Source organism: Giraffa tippelskirchi, chromosome 4 (assembly GCF_054371585.1).
Source record: "Giraffa tippelskirchi isolate mGirTip1 chromosome 4, T2T-mGirTip1v1.2.pri, whole genome shotgun sequence".
NCBI lineage: Eukaryota > Metazoa > Chordata > Mammalia > Artiodactyla > Giraffidae > Giraffa > Giraffa tippelskirchi.
Window position 1 is genome coordinate 5,793,107 of NC_137278.1, and position 12,190 is coordinate 5,805,296.

Genomic DNA, 12,190 nt, shown 5'->3' on the forward strand with positions numbered 1-12,190 from the left:
TGCTCCCCTTGCCCTTGAGGGTCAGCACCCACCCCCCAGAGCAGCACTGGTGCCCATGCCACTCCTGACATCTTAACTGAAATCTGTCGGCAGCCACTGAGTGCAGGAAAAGCATCTAAGTGGAGCCTTGACCAGCTCCTGGCAGGTAGGGAGCCTGGATGAGAATGTCAATGGGAGCCCAGTCCTCAACTGCCCTGTGATGTGCCCTGCCTCTGCTTTTCCACACTCCCCTGCCACCTTTTCATTGTTTTGTCTTTTCCTATTGAGTTATGAGAGCTCTTTATATATTAAGGTTATTGATTCTTTGTCAGATACCCCTGATACATAGTTACTCCCGTCACTTATCTTTCAGCCTCTTTTTTTTTTGTTGGTAACATTATTGCTTATTTCCTAGAAGTTTTAACTTTTTTTTATGTAGTTGATTCTGCTAGTCTTTTCCTTCATATCTTCTGAGTTTTAGGCCCTGTTTTCTCTCCCAGGGTCACAAAACTGTCTATTTTTAAAATGCCTTTTCAGTGTTAGGTGGTAGGTTCAGCTCTTTAATCCACCTGGGAGTTCACTGGGGTGACGATGGGGGTCTGAGTATGTTTCCGCGTCTTCCTCCTCATGCTCTGTGATCTGAACTCTGATGGATGATGGGGACGGAACTCCAATCACGCCAGGGGCCCAGGGAAGTGGGGGTTGTGAGCATCCTGGCAGATTGACAGGGACTGGAGAAAACCAGAGAGTAAAGATGAGGGAGGTGGAGGCAGGGGCAAGGGGGCCTTGAGGGGAGGAAGGGTAAAGAGGAGGGAGACCCCGGTCCCTCCTTCAGGACACCTTCCCTGGGGCCCCCTGTAAGCACTGGGATGGCTCATTAAGGAGTGAAACTCTGCTTATCCTGGCAGAGTGGTGTCCTAATGGGGGTACATGGGGCCCCCCTGGGGGTGGGGAAAGGAATCTTCCATCATCCCCACGGGGCTGGGCTCCCTCTTGCCCTATACCTGGATCAGATCATCTGTCCTGGGAAAGAACTAAATGAGCGCAGAGTCTGGGCGAGTCTGCCTGGTTTCAGCTCTGCCACTTAGCAGCTGTGTGACCTGGGCCAGTGACTTCACCTCTTGGCTCCTCATTCTCTTCTCTTACGAAGCACGGATAATACTCACAGCCATCTCACTGGATCACGACACGACAGCAGCAGCAAACACCTGGATCATGTGTGCAGTGGGCCAGGCGCTGTACTAAGAGCTGTACAGGGACCCTTTAATTAAATTGGACTCACTCGAATCCCCTGGCTTCATTAATCCACGTGAAGCGCTCATAGCAGCGCCTGGCATTTGTAAGTGCTGTCTGGGTGGTGGGGGCTTCTGTTGGCAGTGCCTACGGTCTGCCCTTTACCGCTTGGGAAGCCCTCTGGCCCTCACTCCACGGGCGTGCAGCCTGGGGCCCAGAGAAGGCCAGCAGCTTGCTATGAGGTTCCAGCCCAGGGAGACGAGGCCCCTGGGCTCTGGCAGCCGGGTCCTCGGTGATGGATGCTGGTGGAGGCAGGGAGGTTCTGGCTGTCCAGATGGCTTTCGCTCTTGTCATGGCTCCTTTCCCTCTGCCCTGGACCTGGACCGGAGTCTTCCCTCTGGGCTGGTTGGGGAGGAGCCCGCACAGCTCTCCCGCCCTGGGGGCATGCACATGCTGACCCACGCAGGAAAGGAAGGCAGGAGGGACAGGCTGAGGAAATGTCACTTGGTGCCGATAACTTGTAAGGCATTTAATTAAAAGCCCTCTTAATCAAGAAGTAATCAAACTGGCAGGGAAGCACCTTGAGTATGAGTTGAGGAGGGAGGTGGAAGGGGAAGGGGAGGGCCTGGCATGAGACCCCAGAGTGGGCACAGGAGAGCGCAGGAGGGGAGGGACTGTGGGTGAGGGAGCGGGAAGGAAGTAGGACAGGGTGTGCTGAGGAGTGTCCAGAGCCAGGCATGGTCTTCTGCCTCTCATCCACTAGGCCAGCGTTTATTGAGCACCTATTATGTGCTGGCCCACCTCAGATGCTGGGGTTCCACATTGAGCGGGACAGTCATGTTGATCGCATGGAGCTTCCACACTGGTGGAGGGGGGAGCCTGACATGAAAATAGGCAGCTGGAACCAGAATGATTAACACCAACAGAGGGCACCTGGGTTGGCAGAGGTCCTCCACCTCGATAGGAGGTCAGGCAGTCTTTCTGAGGAAGTGAGATCTGAAAATGAACAGAAAGTAACCAGGTGAGGGGGCTTCCTTGGTGGCTCAGTGGTAAAGAATCTACCTGCCAATGCAGGAAATGTGGGTTCGATCCTTGGGTCAGGAAGATCCCCTGCAGAAGGAAATGGCAACCCGCTCCAATATTCTTGCCTGGGAAATCCCATGGACAGAGGAGCCTGGTGGGCTACAGTCCATGGGGTCACAAAGAGTTGGACACAACTGAGCAACTAAAGAACAACAACAAAGCAGGTGAGGAGAGTAGGGAAAAGTGTCTCAGGCAGAGGGAACAGCATGTGCAAAGGCTGTCAGGCCAGGGAGTGCATGTGAGGACATATCCCGTCACCCGGAGCCCAGAGTGTCAGAGAAGATAAAGGCACCATCATCCCCAACTCAGAAGATTCTCCAGACTCCTCTTGACTCCTTCAGCCTTTTACCAGCCTTCAGCTTAAAACATTTGGAAAGCACAGCCTGATTTAAAGCAAACACAAAAAACACGAAACATGAAAAACCGTCGGTCCTGTTTCCTGCCAAACATAGCTCTGCAGGAAGAAGGAAGTAGCCCAGGGCTGAAAGTACACCCTTGGTGATCGTTGTTCCTTTCTGTCACCAACCACATCAGCTTAGTTCTCATCTCCCCTTGGTTCTCTCCAGGGAGGTCACTTCCTCAGCCCCCAACTTCTCCCATCATTCTCTCCTGTATTTCAGGGCTCAAGAGGATCCACGCCCTGACCACTCAGGCGGCCTACGAGCTACACGTGGACCTAGAGGACTTTGACAATGGCACAGCCTATGCCCACTACGGGAGCTTTGGCGTGGGGCTTTTCTCTGTTGACCCTGAGGAAGACGGATACCCGCTCACCGTGGCCGACTACTCGGGCACGGCAGGTAGGGGTCCAGGCTGTACTGGGGGTGGGGAAGGACAGGGGCAGCCCAGCCGCCTCCCCACCTGGAAGGACAAAGGAAGTCTTTCCAGGCCAGGGGTCAGCATCAAGGCTTCTCATCACCACCACCACCAAGTCCCCAGCTGGTCCTCATCCCAGCCACATGAAGTTCGCAGGGCCTCTCCCACAGAACCACCCATTTTGCAGATGAGCAAAGAGAGCCCAGAGCCAAGAATCAGGACATCTGGAGTTTGAGCTCTGCTGAGCCTCTCCATCGCCTCTGGGCTGGGTTTCTCCTCTCAGGTCCAAGGCAAGAAAGCCCGGAAAAGGGTGTGTGACAAAGCTTGGAGGAGGGAGAGGCTGCGGGGACAGCCGCCGGGACCATCAGGGCGGCGCTGGGGCTGCCTGTGGACACCAAAGGTGTGGGAAGGGGCAGGTGTGCGCGCGCTCACGTGTGTGCATCGTGCACGGGAAGCTGCGTACACGCACCTGTGCCCCACTGAACACACACCTGTGTGCACCTGCGCAGGGGACTCCCTCCTGAAGCACAGCGGCATGAAGTTCACCACCAAGGACCGCGACAGTGACCACTCGGAGAACAACTGTGCTGCCTTCTACCGCGGCGCCTGGTGGTACCGCAACTGCCACACGTCCAACCTCAACGGGCAGTACCTGCGCGGCGCACACGCCTCCTATGCCGACGGCGTCGAGTGGTCCTCTTGGACTGGCTGGCAGTACTCACTCAAGTTCTCCGAGATGAAGATCCGGCCAGTCCGTGAGGACCGCTAGATCCGCGCGCTCCGGCCCCGCCCCATCCCTTGCTGCCCCGCCTATAGCCCCGCCCCACCGCCAACCCCGCCCCGCCCATCGCCCCACCCCGCCACCCCCCCACCCGTCGCCCCACCCCAGTCGCCCCGCCCCCGCCGTCACCAAGCCCCTAGCCCCCCGCCCTCCGCTGTCACCACGCCCACCCACACTCCGCTCCTGTCCAGATGCCCGCCTGCCTGTGCATGACTGACCTGCTCTCGCCATGGAGTGGACCAGGCCAACCCCGACCCGAACCACCCCCTGAACGAGTGAGGCCACACTGTCCCCACCCCCAATTTGCCCCTGCTGATGGGGGCGGGGCAAATTTGACCACCCCAAATTCTGTCTGCCCCAACTTTAGCTTCATGGGCCACGTGTCTGCCTCGGCCTTGGTCAGGAGTCGGCCACGTGCTCCTGGCAGCCCTTCCACTTTGCCAGCCCAAACATCTGGAGTCATGGGCGGCGGAGGAGGGGCAGATGGCACCCCTGGAGCCCTTTTAGCAGACAGAAGGAAGGATCAGATATTTCTAGTCAGGTCTGAGGCCAGCCTCCTCTGACCCTCTAGACCCCTCCTCAGTTTCTCTGGTGCCTGGAGGTGCCCCTCTCTCCCAGAGACTGGGGAGTGGTGGTACTCAGGGCTGCCTGTGCCCACAGGCTAGGTGGCCACATCCCTCCATGTCCTGAGGCCAGGCCGGGGTGCAGCTGCCTTCAGGAACTCAGGTGACTGAGATCCATTCCCTGGAGCCCTCCCCACCCACCCGCCCCCCCAGACTCCCAGTGTCTCTCCAGGCCTGGGAGGCCCCGGTCCCCTTGGCTGCTCTGCCCATCCTCCTGCCTTCCAGGGGCAGCTGAAGTCTGGCCCCACCTCATCCTCCTGCCTGTGGGATGCACGGGACCCATGCTGGGCCAGTGAAGACCTCTTGATTTTCGGGGCATTGGCGGGGCTGTGCCACCCCCACCACCAATTTCCAAGCAGGGACTCTGGGATCCTAGGTCCTCCAAGGAGCAGGCTGGACAGAGAAGGCTGGAGCCAGAGGGTATGGTGGCTGGTACCTGGTCAGCCTGGACACGGCTGTCTCAGTGGGGAGGCCGCCCCCTGCTGCTGACTGTGGGTGTTGCCACCTTGGGTCAGGGGAAAGGGAGGGCGTCGTCACTGGGCAAGTGGGGGAGACTGAGGCACCTCCCAGGCACTCTGAGACCTTTCTCATCAAATTCTCTCAATGCTCAGTGCATTGTTACTGCTCCTCCGTAACAAGAACCGCAGGTTCCCCAAGCCAGCGGCCAGGAGGGGCAGAGCTGGGACTTCAGCCCATGACCCCCTGCTCAACCAGCCTTGGGATCCTGGTGTCAGAACCAAGCCCAGGGCTGTTTTGCCGAGTTTCCGCCTGTAGGGACCTGAGAGGGCCAGGAGGTCAGCCTGGAAAGCAGCCCAGAGAGTGGGCATCCCAGTGACCCCTCCTCAGGCAGGGGCTGGGAGGGATTCCTAACCAGGACACCTGGTTGTGGGATCCAGCCCTCCCTTCCCCTCCCACCAAGGTCTATGCTTCAATAATAATAAACCAGAGTTGGCCACAGGCAGCAGGAAAGGCCCTGAGGGCCTCTGATATGCCAGGTGACCTGGCCGGTCCCCTCCAGCTCCACCTGGTTGTTGGGGCGTTTGGCAAGGTTTTCCAGACAAGACCCAGTCCCTGCTCTCCTGGCCCTCAGCTGGAATCAGAGACAGCCAAGGAATCGGCGATGACAGCCCAGAGTCGCGGTGACAGGAGGGCTGGGCACGGTGTGCTGGAGATGTGTGTAAGATGACCACATGGGCCCCCTGCGGGCCCCTCCCCATCCTCTAGAAACCAAGAGAGCCAGCTTCCCCTGCCCCGGCCGCTGGGACCCCCCCCCGCCAGCCAAGGAGCAGAGGCCATGTGGAACCCTGCGTCCTCATCCTGGGGACCCCCCTTCCCCCTCCAGCTCCAGACCAGAGCCAGCTTCTGCTGCCAGCTTCGCAGTGCCAGCCACTGTTTAGAAAGCGCCAACCGCTTTCTGATCTGTCATCAAACACGCTCCTGGTGAGCGTGATGTTAATGGATTCACAGATGTGAGTGTGCGTCAGAAGGCTCGGGGGCGCTCATGCCAGGGCTTGGCCCGGGAACAGACGAGCCACAGCATGGGCCTGGTCAAGGGCCGGGCGAGGGTGGCTTTTAGGAGTGTCGGACCGACATGGAGACACTGGTTTCTTCCTGCTGGAGATCCCTGGCCCCATTCTGCAACCCAGGGTCTGGCATTCCTAGGGACACGGCCGCACCAAAAGCTGGCTGAATGGGCACACAGCCCGTCGTGGTGAGGACAGCCAAGGCCAGGGCACCCCCCTTCCTAAAGGGCACCCGTTCCCAGGGCCGGGAGGCTGAGGTGCGCAAGGCAGGCCTGGACCCCAGTGTGGAGGAGCCCACTGTGTGATTCCAGTGCCCGTGGCTGTCACCAGAGGTGGGAGTGACCACGGAAGGAAGGGGGTGCTGGGAGAGCCGGAGGGGGAGCGACAGCACGGCAGAGGCGGAGAGATGACGGATGCATGTGAAGGTCACCTGGGACCCACGGTCACTGCGCCCGAACGCTGACCCACCATCACGATGATGGAGTCGATGGCTTGACAGTGGGTTACCTGTGACCCAGCTGTACCACTTTGGCTGATCAACCCCCTCCTGATTTCCTTCCTTCTCCGATGAGGAGAGAAGCAAGCAGGGGAGGGGGACTCTCTCTACTGGGACCCTCAGGCAGGACATTTACCCTCCCAGCTTCTGAAAGTTCCTTTCCAAAGGCACAGGTATGTTTTATGGGATCAGCCTCAATCCTTGCCGCTCAGACTCTGGATCCATCTCTGAGATGCCACCCAGCCGGCCACCCCAGTCCCCGAGTCCAGAGGGTGGACGGGCCCTGGGTTTCCAGCCTGAAGGCCTCAGCGCGGTCAGCAGGAGATGAGCACAGAGCTGGGGGCCATTCTCAGATGGCATGTTCCCCCTGTAGCCGCATGTGAATAGCTTTTGTCACGTTTGTCTTGGAGCAGAAGTGAAAGACACACACCCCAGCACCCACCACCTCCCGGTCCCCCACGGCCATGTACCCTCATCCACGCAGACCTCTGGCCCAGAAGCTGAGAGCCCCGTCACCCAGGGCTCAGAGGATTCGTGAGGTCCATCGACAGGAACCACCAGTCGCATGCACTTCAGCAGAAGGGGAAGGAGATGGGGACGCCGTGTGTGCCGACGTTAGGGGACCGGAGACAGGGCTCTGACGTGGAGTTTGAGGACTGACATGCTCACGGGAGTGTGCAGGGATGTGCAGACAAGGACACGAGGCTTCGGTCCGACGGTGGCGCCTCCCCAGGGCCTGTTTCTGCATCTCTGAGAAGGGAGAGGGCTGTCCCCAAACCTCGAGTGCCCATGCAGCTGGCAGGACTCAGCAGACCCGGGGGAGCTGACGTTGGACTTTGGTGGGAATGGGGTTGGGCTCTGACCTGAGGCTGGTCATGTCGGCCTGCTGCCGTGCCCACAGGCTGCCTGACTGTCCACACGAGCGACAAAGCCCAGCCTGGGACGGGTGCTCGTGGGGCCCGTGTGCACTTGGCGTCGTGTGTGGTCCTGTCTCCAATAAAGTCTTGTGGTGACCGACTCGGGCCTCCGCCTCCCGCCTGCTCGGTGCCCCACAGGGTGGGTCAGACACCCCAGGGTGCCAGGACCGCCTCGTGCACACTCCCCAGCGTGGCTGTTTTGGCACGGGCAACCAACCCCTGTTCCCCCAGGAACCGCACGAGACCCCGGGCAGAGCCAACCCCACGCCTGGCCAGCAGCCTGGGCGTCTGGGCGGGAGAGGGGAGGCCTTCCCCCATCAAGAGCACACCTCCCGGGGCTGAGCCTGGGCCCATGTTTCCCATCACGGTCTTCAGGGGCGCAGTCGGTCTCAGTGGGTCTGTGCTGTGGCCGGGCTGCAGTCCTAAGGAATTCAGACTCTTCATTCAAAAAATCAGTCCCTGTGCTTAGGTGCTCAGTTGTGTCCAACTCTTTGCAACCCCGTGGACTGTCAGGCTCCTCTGTCTATGGGATTCTCCAGGCAACAATACTGGAGTGGGTTGCCATTTTTTCCTCCTGGGGATCTTCCCGATCCAGGGGTCAAACCCACATCTCCTGTGTCTCCTGCATTGGCAAGTGGATTCTTTACCACTTCCCTGGTGGCTCAGCTGGTAAGGAATCCGCCCGCAATGCGGGAGACCTGGGTTTGATCCCTGGGTTGGGAAGATCCGCTGGAGAAGGGATAAGCTACCCACTCCAGTATTCTTAGGCTTCCCTTGTAGCTCAGCTGGTAAAGAATCTGCCTGCAATGCGAGAGACCTGGGTTCAATCCCTGGGTTGGGAAGATCCCCTGCAGAAGGGAGCGGCTACCCACTCCAGTATTCTGGCCTGGAGAATTCCACGGACTGTATGGTTCTATGAGGTCGCAAAGAGTCAGACACAACTGAGCGATTTTCACTTTCACTTTCCCTGGTGGCTCACCTGGTAAAGAATCCACCTGCAATGCAGGAGACCAAGTTTTGATCCCTGGGTCAAGAAGACCCCTGGAGAAGGAAACAGCAACCCACTCCAATATTCTTGCCTGGAGAATTCCATGGGCAGAAGAGTCTGATGGGCTACAGTTCATGGAGTCGCAAAGACGCGACTGAGCAACTAACATAACACTTCTTTACCACTGAGCCACCGGGGAAGCCCCATTCAGAAAATCAGTCCCTAATGACTGTTTATTCATAAAACAAATTTGAAGCTTAGGGATATGGCAGTCCCCTGAGTTGCTGTAATGAAATCCAGTATTTATCGAGTGCCTGCATTGGGGACCTGGTGGGGGGCCAGGGGAAGTGAATGTGCCCAGTGTCCTGCCTCGGGCCAGCCTGCAAGGGGACCCCCAGCTCAGGCGTCCTCACTGCTGGCCTGTGTAGATGGAAGTTGAGGCCCAAGGCTCCCTGGACCGTCCTTAGCATTGGTCCCCTCCACAAAGTGTCCTCGCTGACAGCTCAGTATCAAGCCCACAGGGACGCCAGGGGGCGAGGCCCCTGAGCCAGGCCGCGGGAAGTCACCAAGGTGATCATGGCCGCCTTCTTTCCCATGGGCCACACCCACCCCCCCAGGGGGACCCCTCTTCTCCACCACCCAACCAAACTCCTCTGGCCCGGCTCACAGCACCATTTCGAGGTCCAGGGACTCAGGCACACAGAGGTTCTCGGAGCTGACAAGTGGTGTTGGCATTTTAGTCACAGTGAGCTTCTCTGGTGGCTCAGTTGGTAAAGAATCTGTCTGCAATGCAGGAGACACAGGTTCGATCCCTGGGTCAGGAAGATCCCCTGGAGGAGGAAATGGCAACCCACTCCAGTATTCCTGCCTGGAGAATTCCATGGACAGAGGAGCCTGGTTGGGGTACAGTTCATGGGGTCTCCAAGAGTCAGACATGACTGAGTGACTTAACCTACCCAGTGCAGAATCCGCATGGTAAGAGAGTCCCCAGGGCAGGGAGGGTTCAGCTGGCATGCCCGGGAGCTCTGAGGGGGATCAGCTGACCTGGGAGGCCCAGGCTTGTGAAGAGGGCATTGTCCGGGCTCTCCTGAATGCCAGCAGCCTCCACCCCGGCCACACCTGCATTGTCCCCTGTGGTTCACCCTCCCCTCCCCACAGTGTGGGCGCTGCTTGGGGCCCCTGTCAGGAGGAGGAGTTAGGAGGTTCAGGCAGTGACGAGACTTGCTGGAGGCCACGGCTGGCTTGTGGCTGAGCAGCGGGGAGCCCAGCCCTAGGGGCTCACGTGAGGCTGAAGGGCGGCAGGGGGAGGCGTCTGAGATCCGAGTCAGAGGCCTAGGCTCATCACAGCCAGGCTGTGTCACCGCGCAGGTTCCTGGCAGGTTCCACCAGGGAAAAGGCAGCCGGTCAGCTTGGACATCCCGGGACACAGCCCCGCCACTCTGTGGGGGCGGCTTCCCAGGGAGCCTGGTGGCCCTGGGACCCCCTCCCCCACAGCCTCCCGCGTTTACCTGGGGGTGCCAGGGAAAGCCTTTGCTTCTGGAAGCTGACCGTGACGGATCCCACCCGCTCTCCTACAAAGTGTCACAGTCACCCCCCACCTGGTACAGTTGTTACTCCCTCTTGCTCAGGAGTGGGGCTCGTTCCCTGGAGGAAGTCCGGAGATTTTGAGGAGCCTGGGAAGGGACTTGAAACCAATCTTTTGGGCCAGGTATCCTGGGGAGCTGCTGGCAAGCCCCTGGGGTTGGGATGTTTGGCACCAAATCTGACATCAGACTTGGTTCCAGGTGCCCCTACTCCAGGGCTGGGGTGGAGGACTCCTGATCGCCTCCCAGACTTGCCCCCTACCCCACCCACGCCCAACACTTGGGACCTTCTGTGGCCCCTTCTCAGAGCCCTGGGCCCCCTCGTCCTGAGAAGGAACCATGCCAGGGGCTGTTTTCACAGCAGAATTGTCTTGGACCCAGTGTGTTAACAGCCAGGTGGAACTTTCCTCCTAGGGGGCGGGGGGTGGCCTTCAGGGCTCGCCCCCACCTCTGCCGTCCCCAAGGAATTCCGCAGGGCACAGCTAGGGAACCAAACAGTTTCTCCTTTGACACCCATGGGAACTGAGGCACAGAGAGGGCCCACCGTGAGTCAGTGACCCCGCTGCAGGCTGCGCTCCGTCGTCAACCAGCACCCAGCATCACAACCAGACAGCACTCGCCAGAGAGACGAAAGGACACCACACCTCCCAGCTCACATGCACACGTTCACACACGTGTGCACAGGTGCACGCGCATACACACACCTGGCTCTGCACCTGTTCCAGTCGGCACATGGCATGCCCTCTGCCTGCGCCTGCCTGCAAAGTCCTCACCCTCACCAAGGAGGCCAAGCACACCCCTCCGAGGGGCCCGGAGGTAGCCCGCGCTGTCTGCCAGTTCTTGACCTCGTTCCTGCCTCAGACGGGGCTGGAGACAGGAGCTCCAGGACACGGCTCTGATTTCAGTGCCTCTGTCCCCCACCTCGTCACCATGAGGGGAGTAAAGACTCTAGCCCCTTCCTCAGGGCGCTGGGGGTGGCAAAGGGTCTTCAAGGCTGTCTGTTCCCATGTAGGGTGATTCCCACCCCTCTCCTTAGCACCTCGGTGGCTCAGTGGTAGAGAATCCACCTGCAATGCAGGAGCCCAAGAGACGCAGGTTCAATCCCTGGGTTGGGAAGACTCCCCTGGAGGAGGGTGTGGCAACCCACTCCAGTATTCTTGCCTGGAGAATCCCATGGACCCAGGAGCCTAGGGGGGTATGGTCCGTGGGGTCGCAAAGAGTCAGACACGACTGAAGCGACTGAACACTCATGCGCAACAGCACCTCATAGGCAAAGGCGATACAGGTCAGCTGGGTGAGGGCCCTGGAGCCAGAATCCGCTGTGCTCAGTCCTCAGTCTGGCCTGAACAGCCACCCCCAGAGAACCGCCGGGCGGCCGAAGCCTCACCAAGTTCCTGCTCCCCTCACCGCCTGGCGCGCTTTGGAAAATCTAGGCCGGGCGAGACACAGAGGCTGGGGCTGTACTGGGCACCTCCTGCTGGTCTCCCCAGACACTGGCGGTGGACAGGGGGAGGGGAGGGACGGGGAGGGAAGTTCATGGGTCTGTGGGCTGCTGGACGGGCCAGCGGGGGGCCCCCAGGAGAGCGCTTCCCCGTGCTGGGTGCTGGCCATGCCCCTTTGGCTGGTGCCTTGGGGAACACGCTGCCCAAGGGGCCCCGCACCCTGGCTTAGCCCGCAGCCCACCCCCTCCCCACCCTGTGCCCAGAGCAGGCCCCGGGGTGCTCAGCAATCACACATGGGGCAGGCGGAGGGGCGCACTGGATTTTGCAGTCAATAGTCATGGGGTGAGGGCCCTGAGGTGTGAGCAAGATGCCGAGGGACCAGAGTGGATCCCACAGGGACCTGTGTGCCCACGGCGCACCCCCTCCAGCCCTGTACCCCGCTGTGGGGAAGCGGTGCAGGTGACCACACGTGAAGGTCCCCACCCGGGCCTCCGAGCTCACAGGGGAAACTACCAGGGAGCGAGCGGCTGGGGAGTGACGAATGCCGGTGTCCTCCATGACCGTGACCTTCACCCGGGCCTGGACGAGCCCCACACTGGGCTCAGCCTCATCTCCTCGGCCTGCAGCAGAGAGGCAGACGAGGTTTGAGCACCTTCACTGGTCCGTCCTAACCCTGACCCCACGGAGCCGGGCAGTGGGGCCTGGTGGGACTGAGTCTCCCTGCAA

At 59.8% G+C, this 12,190-nt stretch overlaps 1 protein-coding gene across 1 annotated transcript in view; it reads left to right on the forward strand.

Annotated features, from left to right (window-relative positions):
* Window positions 1-3,880, forward strand: part of FIBCD1 (fibrinogen C domain containing 1) — a 30,427-nt gene extending 26,547 nt beyond the window's left edge. The window contains exons 6-7 of the mRNA XM_081483517.1: window positions 2,916-3,095; window positions 3,621-3,880. Coding sequence (XP_081339643.1) covers window positions 2,916-3,095; window positions 3,621-3,880 — 440 coding nt within the window. The remainder of the gene's footprint in view (window positions 1-2,915; window positions 3,096-3,620) is intronic.
* Window positions 3,881-12,190: the final 8,310 nt, after the last annotated feature.